At 50.0% G+C, this 22482-nt stretch overlaps 1 protein-coding gene across 8 annotated transcripts in view; it reads left to right on the forward strand.

Annotated features, from left to right (window-relative positions):
• PARP4 (poly(ADP-ribose) polymerase family member 4) overlaps positions 1 to 22482 on the forward strand; it is a 2159601-nt gene that overhangs the window by 1257409 nt on the left and 879710 nt on the right. For all 8 annotated transcript variants that reach the window (XM_085621544.1, XM_085621545.1, XM_085621546.1 and 5 more), the window contains exon 31: positions 1011 to 1124. In XM_085621544.1, coding sequence (XP_085477670.1) covers positions 1011 to 1124 — 114 coding nt within the window. The remainder of the gene's footprint in view (positions 1 to 1010; positions 1125 to 22482) is intronic.

Genomic DNA, 22482 nt, shown 5'->3' on the forward strand with positions numbered 1-22482 from the left:
TTTCCTAGCACCTGAAGGAGCATGGTTCGGGCGCCCCTCTTCCTTCTTTATTTTTCTTTAGGAGGGAGTGCGGGAGGAAGGGGGGGTGGTGTTCTGTCCTTGTATAGGTTACTGTTTTCAGACCTGCACTGTCCTTTCGATGGTTTACGTTTTTTTTTACTTACCAGGCATGTTTGATAGCGCTGCCAGCCTCTGGATTGTAGGCAATGAAGCTGTGTAAAAATATATATATATATATGTATATATATGTTTATATAGATCTCCTATGCATCCTTTCCTAGCCGCCGGCCCCTGTGGTTGTAGGCGAATGGCTGTGTATATTTGTTGGTATGCCTTATAAAATAAATAAAAAAGATCTGTTCCATAAAGTGTCATAGTACGTTGGACCCATGGTGAGCAATACCCCAGTACCATGCTTCACTCTGTATATACTCAGACTTAATACGATGGGATTAAACGTGTTCTGCTTGTATTACCAGTTACTTTCTTTTTTGCTAATGAATTACGACATGTGGGTGCAAGCCATATTGTTCTAAGAGTTTTGCACTGTTTTCTTGAATCTTGTAAAATGGAAAAAGTAAATGAAAAGATTCACAAAAAAAATTAGAGATCTAGCCACAGGTGCCTCCAATTGTCTTATGCTCTGAGGACACGGAAAGTCAAGCAAGAAACTGATGGCACATAGGAGTGGTGCTTATATGCTACTCTAGTTTGTCACTTTCTTGGTGGAATGAAACCAACGAAGAGCTGCACCGCTCTAACTAGCGACACGCAAGAGCACTGGTATTAAAACGTTTGGATCCAGTCTTGTGCCTGGGCAATATTCTAGAGGTCAGAAATCTGCGGTTAGATAGAGTATCCAGCAGAAGGAGCATTGCCAAAGGTAATCAATTTGTTCTTTTCCACCATCTACCAATAATAAATGTAAGACAGGCATTTGGAGGTTAGTACAAAAGCTAAATAAATAATTTAAACTTCTATTTATTATAAACATTTCCTGATTTATTTAGGATGCCATGGAATCTCAAGTTGACAATCCAGACATTCTACAACTCATGGCTGCAGAAGATGTTGATATTCTACCATATATGAAATGGGGTGAGGATCATGATGACGGAGACAGGGTGAGAGACATAAAAAATAAGAATATCATTGTTATTATTAACAATGTATATGTGACAAACTTGCCTGTTGTGTATCGCATGATCTATTGTAGGTAATGTATGCTATCTACTGTTTGATATATTTGTAAAGTGCCTAAAAATGCCCAAGATGTTGACTTTTGGTGGCTTTGTTCAGAAAGGTGCCATATTCTGTACTACATTTCCCATATATTCCTTTTCTTTTTTAAAAAGTAAAGTGGAAAAATATTTTTGTACTAGGCGTCTCTTGAAGCAAGTATACACGAAAAGTATCTCGTTTTGCAGGCAAAAACAAATTCTCAGTACATCTCTAAATGGTAGATGTATATGCAAACTGAGCTGCAATTGTCCTTTTTATTTGTCATTTCTGACACATGAAGGAACTGTAATCAAAGCCTTACAAGATTTAGCTTCAAATTATTTACTTCATACAATAGGGTGAAACCACTTTTACAGTGTGAGCTATGCGTTAAATCGCTTTGTACCACAGTACATTACAATGTTATCGTGATAACCGGGGTAACTCCCTTAAGCCAGTGAAGACTTATTTTCTTTTTTTTGCTCTAAATATTTTATTGAGTTTTTGTGAAAAATACAGGAGAACATACAAACATAAAATGTCATTATCTGGTGCAGTGTGGTGCCTGAAGAGGCACAGAAGTACTGTTGTTCTAAGAGAAGTTAATACATCAAGACAATGTTGCTAAGCCTATTTAATATATAATGTGAAATTACATAAGTCGGAAGCAGGTACTATGGCAAACGTAGTTAGAGTACAATGTACCCATCACCTAAGGTCATACAAGAAAGGGAGAGAGCATAGAGTAGCGAGAAGGATAGGGATAGGAAATAAGAGGGAAAAAGAGAGAAGAGAGTAAAAGAGGGAGCCATGTAAAACCGTGGAAAACATGTCATGTTCGCCCTAATCCTGAGGGGTGTAACAGGAATCCTTAAAAAATTTCTGTCTGTTTTGGATGAAAGCATCTAATGCCCTTCAAATACGCTGTGATGTAATGGGGATGCTGGAGCAATTCAGTTAGACAGTGAGCTTCTCCTGAGGTAGGTGACTTTCGCCTAACACGTGTGATAGGAGCCATTGTTAGTAGATATGCAATCTATTATGATGACCGTGAGAGCAGTAGTGATCTGTAAGTCGAGAAGAGCGAGTCTGAGACCTCAGTTGGAGGTACCTCTGCATTTGTGTCAAGAATAATTGCTGGAAAAAGCACCAGGCCTGGATGGTCTAACTTGAACCTTCTATAAAGCCTTCAAACAGCAGCTCGCCCAACAACTCCTCTCTCTATATAATGAGTCCTTAATTACCGGTGAACTATCTCCCACGCTTCGAGGGGTGGTTCTCACGATATTACTAATATGATGGATGGAGCAGGTGGTTTCACCAGCCCAGTCGAGCTTTGTCCCACACCGCTCCACCTCCCTCAACCTAAGGACGGTGTTTGCAGTACTCCAAAAGATCTCTACAGACACACCAGCCGCAGTAGCTCTCCTCGATGCTGAGAGGGCTTTTGACTCGCTCGAATGGCCTTCCATAAGAGCCGTCTTTGCGAAGCTGGGAATAACCCCCCACATTCCTAGCGTTGATTTATGCTGTTATACACTAAACCCACAGCTCACCTCAGGAAAGATGGAGCCCTCATGGGCCCCATTTCTATACATCATGGCACCAGGCAGGGATGCCCCCTCTCTCCTCTTCTTTTTATACTCGCGATGAACCACCTAGTCAGGTCACTGGTGGATAACCAAGCCCATAGTGGACTGCAACTTACACATGGTCCATTAATAATATCCCTGTATGCAGATGACATATTATTGTTTGTGCGTCACCCAGAAGACAATCTGCCCCCACTCAAGATGGAAATAGCCAGATTTGGTCAACTCTCCAGGCTTCCCATTAACTGGACTAGGTCCGAGCTCTTCCCACTCACTTATGTCACCCAGCCCCCTTCGATGGAGCCCCTCTTGGATGGGCTGCAGATGGTACCAAATACCTGGGTATTCATTTACACAGAGATAGGGATCAGGTCCTCCGGCGCAACTATGGGCCAGCAGTGGACACCCTTTGTACACAAGTAGACTGATGGATAAAACTACCTCTTTCATCTATGGGGCGGGTGGCCATTATTAAAATGTTGGTACTGCCACGCTTTCTATATCTGTTCACTAATATTCCCATTCCGCTTCCAAACACCTTTTTCAGCAGCCTCCGTAGTATATTACTGTGGCTGATATGGGCAGGGGACCGGCCTTGGGTGTGATGGGAGACTCTGACTCTACCCTATGAGCGGGGAAGCCTTGAGGTCCTTGATCTCCATCTTTATTACCTCACGGCCCAATGCCACTATACGTACTACTGGTACCACCCAGATGCACCCATTCCATATCCACACCCAGAGCGTGCTTAACTGGATGGCCTTTTTCATTCCCAGATATTACCTCCGGATATAACGTTAGACACTGAATATATACAGACAGTGTCTACCACCTGCTGGGCGTGGCGCAGGTGCAGTGCATGCTGCCGGTGGGCATCCTTTACTCCGATTCCATCCCTGTTTCCGATAACCCGTGCATCCCCCGCTAGGGAAACACCAGTTAAAAGCACACTGGACAAGTACTGAATCATCCACTCTGGGTGACCTCTTCCCGGAAGGCCATGCTATACAACTAGCAGACAACACACCTACACAAAATGTTTCCTACATGGAGCTCTTTATCCGCGAAAGGCTTCAGAGTGCCCTCAGATCCCTCATACCCAAATACCCACTCCCACCGAAGGACTTCCCGCCCCTGTCACTTGTGATTTAGGCATCAGATGGCAGACACATGACATCTAAGCTCTACCAAGAGTGCATGGCCAGGAAGCCGAATACTGCTGCCAGGATACGAGAAGTCTTGGAAAGGGAGCTGGGAGTTCCGATTACTGACCACATATGGGGCTATTGGTGTGCACAAATAAAACGTATCTCTAAAAGTCACAGATACAAGTTGATAAACTTTAAATAGCTACATAGGTACTATCTTACCTCACAAGACATCGCTAAATTTGCCCCTACCAGGCCTGATAATTGCATAAAACACCAAGCTCCCAGGCAGACTTTGCCCACCTCACTTGGACCTGCCGGGTGATTGCTGGCTACTGGAAGAATGTATATGGCAAATTTCTGACATGACTGGCTGCAAATTGACCCCCAACACCTTGACTGCCTTACTGGGCTACACCCATGAAGTCCCTCAGGGGGTCCACCAACTAGTCTCTATGGCACTGCTGCTCTGCAAGAGGGAGATATCTCTGAGATGTGGGGGAAATAGACCTCCCTCCGTTAAAGAATGGCTTGAAAGTATGAGTAGATGTGAGAGCATGGGAGGAGATTATACCAGCTTGCAACTCCCCACCCTTCTCCCCAGGGATGTGTGGTCCTGCTTCTGTGAGTACCTCCGTGCTTCAGACTAGGGCTTCGGACCAGGGCTTGAGGGAGACTGCCTAATCCCCTTAATTCTCCACATAGACCCGCCATTACATATCTAGACATGCAACCTAAATGCAAGTGCTGTGTTCCGTTGCCTCTCCTGAGACCTTACATGTTATTTCTTTCACAATCTCTGCATGAACACCAGGCTTTGTGATTAGAAGAGATATATTATCTGTATTGTATACTACCAGATGTGACTGTATTTTGTATTTGAAACTTTATAAAAACATTTTTTTTAGTATATTTGTTGGAAAAGTTAAAGAAATAGGGGTGTTAAGATATTACTCAGTTTGGCAGAAGCCTCATCCCAGAAGGACTTCAAACATGCACATGAGAAGAACATATGTTCCGGGTCGTCACATGGTGGTTTACATGACCAACAGATGTCAGAGTCAGTTAGATTTAATTTAAAAAGTCTAGGAAGAGTTCAATATATGAAGTCTATTCAATTTTTTTTCCTTTCTATTAGCAAAGGAATACGTTTGGTTTTGAAGTAAAAGGGGACAGATTTTCGTCCAGGTCTCTGTTGGTAGGGGTGGAATGCCTTTAGCTGAGAACTATGATTACCACTTGGTCTGCAAGTCGGGGTGCCATTGTAGAGTAGTGTTTCCTAATAATTTATAAATCTTGGACAATACATGGCCTCCATTTTGCAGTTGTTTGAGGGAGAAAAGGAGAGTTGTATCTGAAAGAGACTTATTTATAGATCCCTTACCATAGAATTACTCCCAGGCGTCAGACTGGGTCTAGAGATATTCTTTCTTAGCAGCACCCTTGCGGGTCGGTAGATGGCGTTGGTCGACTATGCATCCATCGTTGGCGTCATGGTTGCCGGTATGACGTCGCAGTGTCTAATTAGACGCCGCCCCTGCACGCTGACGTCATTTATTCCTTGTTCCGCGCCAGCCAACGCAGATCCAGGGAGAGCGTGCCCCTTAGTCACTTTGTGACATGCCCAGGTTACCCTGGGCAGTCTTGCCCCTGGTACCTGGAAACATATTTTACCACTGCTTAGTGATCGTCAATTTGTTCAAGTCAGGCCAGCTCTGTTCTATCTTCAAATGTTATCCTCTCCCATGGTCTGCTTTGGGGTGGCAAGTTTTTTAATAGGGTCCATTAGACATAGGAAAAAGTTGCCGCCGCAGTAGCCTCCTTGTTTCATCGGTCAGTGCAAACATGCTTTCCCAAACTATAATAATGTGCACTCTATGAGATAATGCCTATAGCCTCTGGCCTACTGTCTAGCACTGTTGCACTTTATATGATGTACTCTTTGTAGGTTTATATGTGACCGATGAAACAGTAATGCCGGATGCCTTTTATAGATACTTTTAATACTTTTATGTGACTCAAGTTTTATGTTTAAAATGTATTTCAATAAAATGTGTCTTTTTCAAACTGTTTGCTTTTATGGCTCTCGGCTGCCGAATAAAGTACTTTTTGACTTTGAATAAACCCTTTTTTCACTTTTGTTAACATCTTTTTTGAGTCTTCGATTCTTGGTAGCATGAGGGATGTCCCATCGTCGGACCGGCTTCAACACCCTGTGACACTTGTCCCAAGTTGATGTCGGTCACCGATCCGCACCTCGTGTACCTTTGGTGCCTGGAGCGCGACCGCAATCCGAAGTCGTGCTCCGACTGCTGGGCGATGAACCCAAAGTCTTTCTGGGAGCGGTCCCGAAAGCTTTTGGAGGCCCAGCAGTCTCTCCGCGCCGCTCGAGGTCCCCGTGAAGTGGAAGGTCGTGGGACCGGTCGCAGAGTCATCACCATTCCTCTTTGAAGTATTCGCACTCCTCCGGTTAGTCGAAGAACAAAAAGAAGGCAAAGAAGCATCGTCGCTCTTCGCCTTCTCTCTGTCCGTCGGCTGACACGACGCGGGATCCAGAGCGTCGTCGCTCTCTGGCTCCTTCCTCAGAGCCCGCTGGGACGGCCCTGTGCTTCCCTCCCTTTCCCGGAGCCGGAGCATCCCCTGCCCAGCTTCGTTAAGTTTACGAAGCTGCACAGCATCTTTGGGCCGCCCGACTCCCCAGGCGCACCTTCAGGCCAAATGGCCCCGGTGCCGCAGGGTCCCCAAGTATCCAGACCTGGATCCAGATCGGTGCAGCTCAACCTCACAGTACCTTCCCCGGTGCTGATTCCAGTGGCCACGCCCCTGACGCCAGTTGTGCTCCCAACCGTCGTCATCCTCAGACTCACCCCCGACATGGACACAGGTCCGGACCAACATCGACCGACATCGGTACCAGTGCCGGAGGGTACTTTTGTACCGCTGTTCATCCCTGGTGTTCCCTAACGCTCTGAGTTGCAGCCAGGGAAAGGTGAGGAGGACTGGGAGTTGTCTATTGACCCTCTAGCAGACCAGCTTGAGGAGCCGGACTGGCTAGAAGAGTTGGGTGATGCCAGTGGTCTGGATACCTCCACAGACCTTGGTATGCGTTCTCCCCTACCGTGGTTACAGAGGAATGAGCCTCCTACACTGTGGTGTGGCGTAGGGCGGCTGAGGACTTGGGCCTTGAGCTTCCTGCGGTGGCTGTCAGGACTAACCTCCTGAATGAGGTGCATCAGCTGGCAGCAGCCTCTTGGAAGCCCCTGCTGCCTTTTAATGAGGCCCTCACTGACATCCTTCTGGGCACTTGGTCTAAGCCCAGCACAAGGGCTCCTGTGGAAAGGATGATTCCCCAACGCCACCGCCCTGTTCCGGGCGACTCACTTTTCCTCTCCCAACACCCTACCCCTGAGCGCTTGGTGGTCCAAACCTAATCCTCAAAGGGCTCATTCCCTACTGCTCCCCAGATGTGGAATCCAAGAAGCTGGACCATCTTGGGAAGAAGATGTTTTCTTTTGCCAGCTTAGGGCTGCGGTCGGTGAACACAGCATGTCTCTTGGGCTGTTACACACACACGGTGTGGGATACGGTTGACCAAGTGCTGCCGCAGTGCCTGGAGGATGCCCGGGCCGTGCTCACCCGCGCTGTTGCTGAAGGTCAGGACGCAGCAAAGTTCACCATCCGGTGTAGGATGGACACCGCCAACTCGCTGGGTAGAACGGTCACCACGTTGGTAGCCCTGAGGCACTACGCCTGGCGACGTCTGTCTTCTCTGGGGATGTCCAATCTACCCTTTTGGGCATCCCCTTAGATGGCCGTTTGGTGACAAGGTGGACAATGAGCTCGAGCGTTTCAAGGAATCTAGGGCTACCGCCAAGTCCTTGGGCCTCGTGACAACTTCTCACCCCATGCAGTCTGCCTTTCGTCCCTTTTGTGGCTACGGAAGGGGTGCCCCACCACGTTCCATCCAGAGCCATTGGGCTTCGCAAGCTACCCAGCCTTTGCAAGGTCTGGGACCTGGGGCCCAGCGTCGTGGGTCTGGGGGCCAGCGGGCAGGCCAGTCCACCAAAGCCACCCCCCTGCAGCAGCCTCCAAACCTTCCTAGTCCAACCTTCCAGGGCCACCAGTTGCCAGTGAGTAGCAGAATCTGCCATCACCGGCCCCATTGGCACAACATCACGTCGGACAGGTGGGTTTTGCAGAGAGTTCAAAGGGGCTACTCCTTCCCCTTCAAGACTACCCCTCTCTCCATGCCACCAACACTCCATCGCATGTCGGAGGATCATTTAGCCCACCTCAGCCAGGAAGTTACAGCTGTCTTGGCCAAGGAAGCTATCAAGCGCGTCCCTGTGCCAGAAGTAGGTTGTGGTTGCTACTCCCACTACTTCTTGGTACCCAAGAAGGACAAAGGCCTACGTCCTATCTTAGACCTCAGGGACGTCAACAGCCTCCTTCGGAATGAGAAGTTCAAGGTGTTAACCTTGGCTCAGGTCTTGTCTGCCCTCGACCCTGGAGACTGGATGGTAGAGTTGGACTTGCAGGACGCTTTCTTTTACTTCCCTATCTTGCCTGCCCACCGGCGTTACCTACCATTCACAGTAGGCCACGAGCATTTTCAGTTTACCGTGCTCCCCTTTGGCCTTAGCGGCACCCCTCGGGTGTTCACTAAAGTGATGATGGTGGTTGTAGCTCATCTGCATAGATCAGGGGTCCAGTCTTCTCCTATCTCGACAACTGGCTGTCGAAAGCTGGCTCGCCCAAGGCTGTTGTCTCCCACCTCCAGACTATGGCGGACCTCCTGCATTCGCTGGGGTTCACAGTCAACGTGCCGAAGTCGCAGCTGATTCCCTCCCAGAATCTCCTTTTCATCGGAGCGGTTCTGGGCACAGCGCAGTTTCGGGTGTATCCTCCCTAGCAGCTAGTCTGGGATATTCGGGCCGAAGTTTCAGCCTCTATCCCGAAATTCGGTTAGAATGACCCTGAGGCTGCTGGGCCTCATGGCCTCCTGCATCATGCTGGTGGATCCTGCCAGCTGGAATATGCAGGCTCTGCAGTGGGACCTGAAGTTCCAGTGAGCGCAGATCTCGGAGGGGGCTGCAAGTCAGTTGCAGTGGTGGCTCACGAACCAGGATTGGGTCAACGGCTGATCCCTCTTCCTTCCCCAACCAGAGTTCACAGTAGTGACAGATGCGTCCTGGGATGGGGCAGCCATATGGCAGAGGCGGAGATCAGGGGCCTCTGGTCTCCGGCGGAGTCTGGGCTCCACATCAACCTTCTGGAGCTCTGGCCGATTCATCTTGCACTGAAGGTATTCCTTCCTTCTGTCAATGGAAGAGTAGTGCAGGTGTTCACGGACAACACCACTGCCGTGTGGTACTGCAGCAAACAGGGCGGGATGGGTCGAGGCTCTTCACCTTTGGACATGGCTGGAACATCAGGCCATATCTCTGGTGGTTCAACACCTGGCAGGTTCCCTGAACGCCAGGGCGGACAAACTCAGCCGCTGGTGCATGATTGCTCACGAATGGCGTCTTCACTCAGAGGTGGTGCAAGGTCTCTTTCAGCAGTGGAGGGAGCCCTGGTTGGATCTATTCACTACCCAAGAGAAAGCGCAATGTCAGCAGTTCTGCACGTTGGAGTTTCCAAGGTGGTTCTCGCTCAGCAACGCTTTTCGTCGCTAGTGGAGTTGCGTCTTCCTGTACGCCTTTCCGCCTGTACCACTTCTGCCTAGAGTGCTGAAGAAGATCAAGCGTGACTGGGCCCAAGTCATTACTGTGGCTCTGGACTGTACGAAGAGTCTGGTACCCCAAGGTTTTGAGCATGGCTATCGATCCTCCGATCAGACTACCTATTCAAGAGGATCTTCTGTTGCAGCAGCAGGAGACGGTCCTCCACCCAAAACTGTCCAGTCTCCACCACCTTGGGTGGAGATTGAGCGGCGGCAGTTGACAGCTTCGGACCTTCCTCTTGAAGTCTGTAATGTCATCTTGGCAGCCAGGTGTCCCTCCAGTAAAATGGTATACTCCTGTAGATGGAGCAAATTTTTGGCATGGTGCACAGCGAAGGCTGTGGATCCCTGTTCCGCCCCTATTTCAGAGGTTCTCTTTATTCTTTCTGTGGCCCAGCAGAGCTGTACTCTGGACACTCTTAAAGGCCTTTCTTCGCCTTCCTGATCAGCCCTCTCTTTTCAAGTCCCCTATTAACAGACTTTTGAAGGGCATTACTCATCTCTTTCCTCCTTCTCCTTTTGTAATGCACCAGTGGGACTTGAATCTTGTCCTCACTTATCTTATGTGTGCTCCCTTCGAGCCACTACATAATTGTCCTCTTCACCTCGTTACTTTAAAGACTGCTTTCTTGCTTGCCATCACCTCTGCTCGCAGGGTGAGTGAACTTCAAGCCTTATCTTCCAGACCTCCCTTTCTTGCTGTCCATCCGGACAAAGTAGTCCTCCGTACTAGGCCCTCTTTTCTGCCCGAAGTGGTTACCTTTTTCCATATAGGTCAGACCAACCCCTTGCCCACATTCTTCCCGCCTCCTCACCCTTCCAAAGAGGAGGAGAGACTCCACCGTCTGGACCCAAAACGTGCTCTGTCTTTCTACCTTGACCGCACTAAAGACTTTCGGGTGGACGATCAACCCCTGTGGGCACCAAGAAAGGTCGGACAGTGCACAAATGTACCATCCCTCGATGGCTCGTCCTATGCATTAACATCTGTTATTCTTTAGCTAAAAAGGAACCTCCAGGAGGACTGCACGCCTACTCTACCAGAACGATGGCAGGTACTACTGCTTTGGGAAGTGGAGCTCCGCTGGTTGACATTTGTCAGGCTGCCATGTAGGTATTCCTGCACACGTTTACTATGCATTACTGCCTGGAAAGCCAAGTCCAGAGAGACGGCTTTTTGGGACGTTATTTTCTCCAGGACTTCCTGGTGTGAACTTAGTTTGTAGACCCACCTCCGGGTTTGGTATTGCTGTGTATCTATTCTAAGGTAAAGAATCTATAACTAATAGTCTCTTTCAATTGAACAAGTTACTTTCCTTCTGTAACAAAGTAACTGTAAGAGACATATAGTAGTTATAGATTCCTTACCGCCCCACCAATCCACCCTGTTCTGTGTTTCTAGGGATAGGGACTCCCTTGCAGGGCCCTAGTTTTGTGCACCAGTGGTCAGTGTCTGGCATGGCTCTGCGCTTCTGGCGTGCAAAGTCATGTCAGAACTGACGTCAGCGTGCAGGGGCGGCATCTAAGTAGACAGCACAACGTCATCCCTGTGACCACGATGCCGACGACAGGCGCAGATTCGACCGACGCCACCTACCAATGCTCAGGGGTACTGCTAAGAAATAATTTCTCCGGTTCCAGTCTGACGCCTGGGGGTAGTTCTTTTTTTATTATTTTAATTTTAATTTTATTTATTCCGGTCAGTGGTAAAATAAAAAAAGCAAAACAAATGAACACAACTTAAGGACATTTGGTTCATACATTTTCATAGTTCAGTTCAAATAGCTTTATTTCGACAACAGGTATCATAAAAGCATCAAGCATTCCATCCATACAAAAAGGAAAGAATACAAATTATTAAAATTAATAAATATAGCAGCATGTGAATTAAAACAATCTGAATATAAAGCTATTTCATCATGAGTTGTGCATTTCAATTTGAATTGATTAAATAAAAACACTAAGAATATGGTTAAAAGTGAGGGTATTTGATGCCGCATATGGGGGTAAGTGTACAACGATTTGAGTTACATTACCCGACTTCTTGTACTCAACTGAGCATGCTCACAAAGGTTCTGAATCAGATTACATCGCCCTTTGTTTGGCACTATGCCTAATTATCCATGACCTAGGAACTTGGTGACTCTGCAAACAAAGAGGGTTCTCAAATCAGATTTTAATATGCGTAAAGCTACTCTGTGATCCCGAGTGCCTAGTTGTTTGCAGATTGGCTCAAGGAGAACATGAGGTGCGCAATGCTCTCTTTTTGCGCCCCGCAAGAAGGGCATTCTTCAGTTGTCTGGTATGGGGGGCACCATTTCACAGTAAATTCTTGAACTTGGAGTGAGCCAATTCTAAATTGAATGTATAGTGCCCTCTCTCTTGTGATCTGAATTATGTCCAAGTAGTGTTCAAGGCTTCGGAATTGTTTGTGCTGGAAGAATTCTTCCGTAAGCCTTCCCATGCTAGGACAACTGAGATCTCTGGCGTCTACCCAGCGCCAATAAGTGCGTTTGAGTTCAATCTTGCTTGGTGGATTTTGGGTATCCTAGCATTCCTTAATACCAAGGGTTGTCATTTGTGCCTTAACATTAGAGATCCACTTGACCCCCTTGTTGGTGTCCAAACTCAATACTTCTGCAAAGGCATTTGCATAGTTGGCGAAATCCGGTGTTCGCATAAGGCAAGCCCGAAAAAGCAATGGACGAAGTTTTGCCATGTCTTTGAAGCGGCGCCTGCCCATGTCATACATCAGGGGGGTTAAAGGGACGCTCTGGGGTAGCATGGTCAGTTCCCTAAAAAACTTGTGTTCTGACCTGCTAATCTCATCTAAGTTTTCAAAGCCCGAGAGCTCGGCTCCATACAGGGTCCATACATAGCCGAGCTAACTGCCTTCGCTCCATACACAGCGAGTGCCGGGGCAACAGGTCTACTGAATGATGAGCGATGTTCTTTGCTCTGTGCCCCTGCCGCTTGCTTGTAATTGAGAAGCATTTTGTTGAGATGGGGCCTCCACTGCATTTTTCCTGAGAGGCGTATCCCAAGGTAGTCAAAGGTCGTTACTGTCTCTAGGTGTGTCTCATCTAGGGTAATATTGTTTCTAAACGATTTGTGGGAGTTGAATGTCATAAGTTTGGTCTTAGATGTGTTTATATCCAGCCCCCGAGTATTGCAGAAAAGCTGGAATCTATTCAGGAGTTTTTGCAGGCCAGCTGGGGTCTTGGAGATCAGTAATGTATCGTCGGCAAACAGGAGAGTTGGTACCTTGTTACCTGCCAGGGCTGGTGCATCAGCTGGTGTTTTTTGCAGAAAGCTAACCACCCCGTTCACGTATAAGGAGAACAGGGTGGGTGCCATCACACAGCCCTGCCGAACTCCCCTGTTTACTGGGATCTTTTCCGTGAGCTGCCCTTGGGACCCCCATCTAATCTGCGCGTAATTACCTTCATGAAGTCTTACCAATAGGTTGAGGATTAGTGGAGGAATACCCATATCACGCAGTATTTCCCATAACCTTTTCCCGGGCACCAGGTCAAAGGCAGTCTTTAAGTCAATAAAAGCGAGGTAAAGACTGCCCTTGCCAATCACTACCACCTTCCAGTAGATCACGAGGAGCCTAAAGACCTGGTCCACCGTTCCCGTGCTGGTCCTAAATCCCGCCTGGAATTGGGAGAGGATGTCTTCCTCCTCGGCCCACGATTGAATTCTCTGCAATATGACCCTGCCTACCAGCTTCTGCATTGCGTCAATTAAGCTGATTGGCCTATAGTTGGCAGGGTCCGCTCTAGCTCCCTTCTTGTAAATTGGGACTACTTCCGCCCCCTTCCATGATTCTGGGACAGGGCTTCCTCTAGAAATGGAATTAATCAGAAGGAGGACGTACTCTGCCCATTTTGTGCGATCTGCGAGAAACAGATGTCCAGGGAGGCCATCTGGGCCTGGGGCCTTAGCAGGGACAATCCTGCCTATAGCGGACTCAACTTCGTTCAAGGTGACTGGGTCGCTATCACCGCGCCACAACCCCCCCACCCCACCCCACCCCACCCCAAGATTGGTCAGGGGATGGTCACGTAGCCCATCCACACTAGCATTGTTGGACCCAGAATAGAGTCCCCCAAAATGGTCCTGCCAAACCTTTGGTGGAATATGGTTGGGGATTTGGTCAGCTACCCCCTTGATTGTCCCTCTCACTAGTGTCCAAAAAGTCCAGAGTCCCTTGCTAAACTGGCGTTTTGTAATGTTTGCCAATGGGTTTCGCCCCAATCTAATTTTGCTTGCTTCAGTGCCTTTTTGTAATCTTTCCTTATGACACTAATGGCAGGGCCATCCTTGGCTCTAATAGCTGCTGCCAGGTCCTTCCGTTTGAGTCTACAGTCATTGGTGTACCATGTATGCCCTCCCCTCGAATGTGCTATGGGCTTGGTAGGCCCAGTGGGGGCTTGGAAATAGGTACTAATCTCTTCAACAGTTTGTGTATGTATGGTGAGAGCGTTAGTGGGTCCTGCTGCTATTCCTTCCCGTAATTCCATGGTATTTTTGCGCAGAACTTACCTAATAGCCTCTAGCTTCGCTTCATCAAGGGCAACCTTATGCCATTTTAAGGCTCTCCTAGAGTTTGAAGGGATCACCTCTTTGGACACAGAGTGCGTGTGGTTGTTCAGTGGAGAGCAGGGAGGTGCCCATGGGAGGTTCATGGACAGACAGAGAGGGTGGTGATCACTACATTTTCATATCCCAGAGGCTTTACACACAGGACCGCTCATAGGGTACACAATACAGTAATTTTAGGGCGTTCGTCCCCCCGTAGGTCTTGTGCCTGTTGCTTTTACTCAGTGTTACTCTATACATCCCCTCCGCAACACCCCATACCTTCTCTATGCCCTGCTTTGTGAATTTTATTCAGTATCTTGTGGGGATCGAAGATATTGTACAAAAGGATCCCAGAAGTGTCTAGGTTTTGAGGCCTGAGGTATTTCTTCTGCATACGCTTCCAATGTCTCTTTACAAAAGGTCATATCCTTTAGCCAGTCTTTTTAACGTGGTGGGCACTTGCTACCCCATTGCATCGCGACCCTGCGTTTGGCCAGTAACAGCGCCACCGCCAGCAGCTTACGTCTTTTTGCTAGCCGAATCTTGTAAAGTCCCAGCAGGCAGACCAGTGGGGCATTTGGGATCTGCTCTGATGGCATTGCTGTAAGGGTATTTGTCACTTCTTGCCAGTATAGTGTAAGGTGTTGATATGCCCATGCCATGTGCAGAAAATCTGCATCTGGCGCACCATATCTGTGACACCTAGCGTCTGGTCTAAGACCGTATTTATGTAGTTGTACTGGAGTGTAGTATATTTGATGTAGGAACTTAAAATGAATAATGCGCAAGTTACAATTTGATGTTAGCAGCCGCATTTGTGTGCAACTAAAGTCCCAGTCCTTCTTATCTATAGTGGTACCCACTGTTTTCTCCCATCGCTGAAGCAAACCATCCCGAATCTGACCCGCATCCTCTTGTGAGGCATTGTACAAGCGTGTCACTAAGCGTTGGCGTGTGGGAGCTGTTAGCAAGATTTGTAATGCATTAAGCTGTGGGGGTTCGTCCGGGAACGATGGGTATAATTCCCTGATTGCCACACGCAGCCGCAAATACGCAAATATCTTCAGCGGCGTGCAATGAAGGACTGGTCATCTCGCGAGATGAATCGATTGTGTGGGAAAATGTCACTCATGGTGCGTAACCCCATCGTACCCAGAACAGTTAGCATGTTTTTCTCCTGCGTGACTGTTATTCGCGCATGGTGGGCTAGAGGTAGCGCCGGAGCGTATATCGGAAGGTTCAGTGCGCACTGTGCTAACGCATACCATGCTCTGGATGTACAAGTCACCGAGTGTATCATGTCTCTCGGGGTGTGCCGTTTCGGGTCAGATATGTAGGATAGCAGTGGCATGGGTAGCACACTTTTGTGTTCCACAGCTATGTGCGGTATATGCGCATGTGGTTGTGTCCAGTAATGGGCGTGTTGCGCCTGAGCACAATAAAAGTATAGTTGGAGGTCTGGTGCTCCATAGCCCCCTTGGTGATATGGCTTTGTTAGAACCTTCCAGCCTACTCTTGCCTGCTTCCTTGCCCAGGTTAGGCACTGCATGGCAGTGCGCAGTTTGGAAAATAACTCTTGTGTGAGCCAGATCGGGATATTCATAAATAAGTATAAAAAACGTGGCAGTACAACCATCTTTTGTATAGCTATTCTGTCAGCCAGGGACAGCAGTAGTCTGATCCACCGATATATCCGCTCATCCAGCTTAGTTAGTGCTCTACCATAGTTCTCCCAAATCACCATGTGCTGGTCCCTGTGTATCCATATACCAAGGTATTTTACCGGTTCGGTCTGCCATTGCAATGGAAAATCCAGGTTAGGCTGTGATGTAGTTAGTGTACGTGGTATGACCACTGATTTGTCCCAGTTTATGCTGAGTCCTAAATGAAGCTCAAACTGAACGTATTCTCTAATGAGTGGGTTTAGGTTAGTATCTGGGTGCCAAACATAGAGGACCGTATCATCCGCGTATAATGATATGCCGACTGGTTGGAGCTGGAATTGAAGAGCGAATTCTGGGTGTCTTTGTCGGGTCTTACACGCTACTGGTTCTAGTGCTATTGTGAAGAGGAGCGGGGAGAGCGGACACCCCTGTCTGGTGCCGCAGCTTATTTTGATTGGGTCAGATGTATTCCCATTTATTCTAATGCGCGCGCTGGGTGCAGCGTATAAAAGTGCAATCCAACACAGGAAAGGCTCTGGAAATCCCATCCTTGGCAGTACCGTGAACATAAATACCCATTCGACTGAGTCGAAGGCCTTTGCCGCGTCCAATAAGCCTGCGGCTGCTGTCAGTTCTGGGTGTAATTGGTGGAACATTGCAAAAATAGTTCTAAGGTTTTGCGTAGTGGATCTAGTCGGTATAAAACCAGCCTGATCCGGTAGTACAAGTTTCTGCAATAAATGTTGCAGCCTTGTCACAATAATTTTCGCTAAGATTTTTGTGCCTGGATTAATTAAAGACAGTGGTTGATAGGACTCACACTGGAGGGGGTCCTTACCTGGTTTGGGGAGAGTGATTAGTAGCGCCTCCCTCAGCGAGGTCGGCAGCATTCCCTCCTCATATGCCTCTTCATACATCTCGACTAAGTGTGGGATCAGTAAATCTCGAAATTCTTTATAGAATTCCGCGGGGAGACCGTCCACCTCGGGCGCCTTGTTATTTGGCAGTGAATTTATCGCCTCTTTGATTTCAGCTTCCGTGCTATGCTGACATAGATATTCACAATGGTCATCTGGATGTAAATGGCGCCTGTATTCGATATGAAAGCGCACGCCCCGGTTTGCCCCCTTCCTCGTATGTGCGTTCTGAATATCTGCACGAGAGATATTTGAGCTCATCGTCTGCAAACCCGTTATAGATGTCCACTTTCTGCCTTATGTTCGTTAATGTTTTGGGGTCTTGGGTGGCTGCAAACTCCGTCTCTAACCTCCCAATATCCCTTTCCGCCATAGCCAATTGTTGCTGAATGTCTTTTAATATCCCCGCCTGCCTACCTATACAGTGTCCTCGGATGGTGGCCTTAAAGGCCTCCCATAGTGTTTTCGCACTGCTGACGGATCCTGTGTTTAAGTCAAAGTATTTCACTATAGCCTGATGTAGTTCAGAGCGGAAAACCTGGTCATGTAGTGCCCCCTGGTGTAACCACCAGGTGAACTGTCGCAGAGTATGTGAGAGGAGGGCAAGTACCAGGCGGACAGGTGCATGGTCTGAGAGCATCTTGGGCATATGATCTATCTGTGTTGTCCATGTACTAATGTCTTGTGTGGCTATCCAATAATTTATTCTCGACCATGTATTATGCATCTGATAGAGACTACTAGCCGCAGATTCCTTCACGTAGAATTATCCCCAGGCGTGAGACCGGATCTGGAAACTTTTTTGCCACAGCATCCCTGCGCGCCGGGGCGACATCACACGACTCCGCCCAGGTGTCGTCTGCGTACGTGACGTCAGCGAGGTCACATAAGACCCGCCCCGGCGCGGCTACGTCAGTTTTCTCCTTTTCCGCGTTCAACGCGGATCCGATTCTTGCTACGGGCCTGTTAGGGCCCCCATTTTCTTCCATTTCTTTGGTGGAACAGTGTATGATTGCCTTCGGGCTTTAAATCTTGAACGTCTTGTGTGCGTCTTATGTCGGCGAGTGGCCCTCGCCTCATTTGTATGTGGTGTTTGGGGAAGGATCACGGCACCATAGATTGTACGGTGTGCCAACAGTTGAAGCCGAAGTTGCGGCGCGAGCGCCGGATGAAACTTCTCTCGGCACGTCTCTCCAGGTCGACGTCCTCCCCTCGGTCTGCTTCGGTGGACTGCTACAGATACGGCCGTGGTCGTCGTCCTCGCCTTTCTCCGATGTCACGTGAACATCGCTCCCCGGTAGGTAAGTGTCGCAGTTTGTCCCCGGGGGCTGGTTTCCGGCCTACCGGGGGCATGGACTCACCGCGGGTGATGGCGGCCCCGCGTGTCGTTCTATCCACCATTTCCCGGTGTTGGGGCGTTGAGTTTTCAAATGGAGACATACGCGGCGGCTTTGCAGGCCTCGCTGGTGTCTCCTCCTCCTTTCCCTCCTGGGGTGTCGGCGGATCCCTCGCCCTGCGCAGGGCCCTCTGCAGCGCCGCCGGTGGCACCAGCTGCGGCTGGTTCGGATCCAGGCTTGGAGGATGTGGTACTGTTGGGGTGCAGCTCCGCTGGGTCACCTCCTTCAGGCCACGGCATCTCTGCCTCGCCGCAAACTCCTGCGGGGGTCCCTGTGGTGTCGCGGGAGGCCGCCGGGGCTCGGTCGCATCCCCGAGCCCCTCTCGGTCCTTTGAGAGGGTGGTCCTGTCTATGGCCGAGGTGACGCCGCGCCGGCAGCAGCTGGACCGTGCAGAGCCACAGGGGTCGGTGGACCCTCCTCGTCCTGCTCCGGGTCGAGGCCTAGGGAAGACCCCTCGTCCCTCTCCAGGCCCCTCTCGTCCCTTCCCACAGGCGGCTGCCTCGTCGGAGGTCGGGGTCGGAGGTTGAATCGTCCCTGGCGCCGCCACATGGGTTGCCGAGCGATCTTCGCCTCATTCTGGGCCACGGCTGGCGGAGGGCTTCGTGCCACTCCCCAGGCCCGTCTCTTTTCCCCACGCAGGTGGCTGCCTCGGCGGGGGTCGGGTCGGCTTCATTCCGGCGCCGCTCCAAGGCCAGTGTGGCTCCAGCTCTACTCCGGTCTCCGCTCTGGTCTCCGGTGCGGGAGGTACCTTGTCCGGTGACGCCGGCTGGCACTGATGTCCTACCTCAAGCAGCGGACTCTACGGCTCCGCGCAGGGATCGTACGGCGGATTCGTCTTCGGACGCTCCTTCTTCTCCGGAGGCAGGCTGTATATTGGTGTCGTCCTCCCTGGAGACTGGTCGCTGTGTGGTGGCTTTTTCACCGGCATCGAAGGGCGGAGAGCCGCCCTTCCTGAGGCAGAGGTGTTCGTCGGAAGAGTGGCAGGACCCTCATTCTTCGACTCCTTCTGACTTCTAGGTCTGGCCCTTGCCCGTCCCACTTGACCTCGCGGCCTTAGTTTGCAGCCGTCGCCCGTGGAGGAGCTGCTTTCTCAACCGCAGGGCCCTACGGAGGCGGGGGCAGCCTTCGCTCATGCGGTGTCCACAGCTGTGAGCATCCTGAGCATGGGTGACCCGGTGGCTCACTTTCCGGCAGACCATCTATTGGAGGTCCTCCACTAGGGCTCTGGTGGGAGGGAAATCTTACTTCCCTTTGAAGGTTCACTCCTTTCTTCCTTGACGGGGGCTTGGAGGCGTCCTGCCTCAGGGGACCCGGTGCCTCAGCATCTCCTGCGCCTGCACCTCTCGGCACCGCGTGACCCGGCGTGTCTTTCCCTTCACCCCTCAGCCGCCAGTCCCCTTTTGCGGACTGCTTTTCCTCCCTACCGCCACTGTTGACTCCGCCATCCCGAGAGGCCCGCTGGCTGGACTTTTGGGGGCGTAGCATGTTCGCCTCGACCAGCGTTGCCCTGCAGGCCCTTAAAACCTTGTGTGTGCTGGCTAGGGCCTCCTCCTGTTTGTGGGACTCGGCAGAGTATTTGGGATCTGCGGCGTCCCAAGAGTCTGGTCCAGTGAACTTACAGCATCACATATTGGATGGCCGGGAGCTTGCGGCGTTTATTCTCCGCTCTGCTCTGGACATCTCGGAGGTGCTGGGCCGAGCCATGGCTTCCTCAGTCGCTCTCCGTCGCCATGCTTGGCTTCGGGACGGAGTATTCCTGAGAATATTTGGGAGCGACTCATCGAACTTCTGTTTGATGGCAGCCTGTTATTCCATTCCCCGGCCAACACCGCCATCCAAAGGCTCTTGGCAGGGCTCCGTCCTCCCCCTCTGCCTTACCCTCCTCCTCCGTCCCCTCCTCAGTGACTTCTGAGTTGGGTTGATTCTGGACCTTCTTAGGCCAGCTGTTCTGACTGTGCAGTGTGATTTCTAGTCGTTTACGTCCTTCCTTGGGACTTTGGCATTGTTGGCTGCTGGACGGCCCTTGTGTTGATGGTGTGTGGATTCTGCAGGAGTTGTTGCGCAGACTTGGCCCTGAGATTGGGCCTTCTGCTTTGCTTGGGCTGCTTGTCATGCCTTCAGCGGGGGGTGTTATTTCCCCGTGGCTCTTTTATTTTTTCCTCTGCTGTGGAAGTTCTTCCTAAGAGGGTTCCCATATCTTGGGTCTAGATGTACCCTATGTGGGGTAGTGGTAGCTGTCATATAGCTTGCGCTCTGCTAGAGGTTTCGGGTCGCCTTCGGGTGCCTGTTCTCCATGGTGTTTAGGTAGGTTGCTTTTACTTCCTGAGATCGTGTGCGCGACCACTCGTAGTGGTGTGTCCGGGCATCTCCTCCTCTCCCTGCTCCTGTCCTGTACCTTGGGCTGTTCTTTTTTCTTCTGGCGGCTTAACTGCTGGCGCTGTTCTGGCTGGCAGGCTGCTCTCCATCTGGAGTGGGTTCGCCTTCTTTTCCCTCGTTTCCTTGGGCCCTCTCAGCTTCTTCTTCTTCCGCCTTTCCTGCCTTGGCATTGGGCGGCAGCTATGTTGCCTTGTGGGGGCGTGGGGTGCTTTGGCCTCTCCGTCCTTACCGGTTCCTCTGCTGTGAGGGCACAAGCCTCTTCAGCCTTCTTTCCCTCCTACATCCCCTTGGGGTCGGTGGGATACTTGCTCAGGAGGGGGGGGGGTTTACTATGTGTGCCATGACTTTACGCATGTTCTTGCCTTCGGGGCACAGGGATGGGAGGCTGTCTATGTGCTGGCAGAGTGACTGCGCAGGTTTCTGCTTGTTGTTCTTTTCCTGCCCTTGGGTTCTGCGGTGTTGGCACTACTCTGGTGGTGGTGTTAGTCACCGTTTCTTTCCAATTTTTCTGCTCTTCGCACACTGTTCCCATGCTTCCAGTCTTTTATCTGGTGGTTCCGCGTTGTGGTGCGGAAAAGTTCTCCGAAGAAAACTAACGTAGGCACGCCGGGGCGGGTCTTATGTGACCTCGCTGGCGTCACGTACGTATATGACTTCTGGGCGGAGTCGCGTGATGTCCCTCAGCCCCCCGCGCACAGGGTTGCTGTGGCAAAAAAGTTTCCGGATCCAGTCTCACGCCTGGGTATAATTCTACATGAAGGAATCTGCGGCTAGAATCGTCTCTACCAGATACATCGTTACCGAAGGTAAGTAACTCGTACAACGTGGACGTGCAAGTGCCTTCTTTCCGCCCTGGGTTTCTCAGACGCCACAGGTCAAGCATTGCACATTCTATCATTCCATCTCTAAACATTTTTGCTGAGTGTCTCCCATATCGCTCATTCCCCGTGGACCTATCTATGGTAAGATCTAGGCATGTGTTAAAATCACCTCCCCATATAATGGGTGTGGGTGTGAGGTCGCGCAGTTTAGCCCATATGTGCGCGAAAAACAGCAGGTCGTCAGTATTCGGGTCATACGCCGTGACTATTGTTAACGCAGTGCCTCCGAAGTTGCCCTGTATGATAGCATATCGCCCCTGGTCATCTTTGAGGGAACTAATAAGTGTGAAAGGAACATTGTGGCGTATGAGGATCATTACTCCCCTCGCAAAAGTGGAGTAAGAGGACGCTATGCGGCATGAAGCCCATCTTGCTCCAATCCGCGTTTCAGTGTGGTTGGTAAGGTGCGTCTCCTGTAGGCAGGCAACATCTACTTTATGCTGATTTAGGTATGCCATGACCCTTCGTATTTTCTGCGGATTGTGTAGTCCTCTCACATTCCATGTCATTAATGTAAGTGATCTGGTGTAGCTTGTCCTGTTAGCCATACTCATCACTGTCTGTACGGTGGATTGTTGATGATTTCTGTATTGAACTTCGCTGTGTGGTGTATTCACTTTTATGTACCTGCTGACCAGGGTTTTTAAATTTACTCCCTCCCCCTCCCACTTCACCAGCCCCCGAACTGCTGCGAAGACATTACCCTTTTGACCTGAAACCTCCTCCTTCCCTCCTCCCCTTCTCAATTTTGAACCTCGAACTTGGTGTGGTGCACACTTGTTGGGGGGAGTAGCCAGCCTAATGTTTCGCCGATATATAATCTCACGGTCGATCACGTAAGATAACATACAAACTTGTGCATCCAGCAGCCTGCAGTATACCTATAACGCCTGCGCATTGCCCTGTCTTACCCCCTTCAGTTTCCCCTGAACGCCATTCCTAACCAGGTTGGACTTAAATAACACAATTTT

This window comes from Triturus cristatus, chromosome 8 (assembly GCF_964204655.1).
Source record: "Triturus cristatus chromosome 8, aTriCri1.1, whole genome shotgun sequence".
In the NCBI taxonomy this organism is placed as follows: domain Eukaryota; kingdom Metazoa; phylum Chordata; class Amphibia; order Caudata; family Salamandridae; genus Triturus; species Triturus cristatus.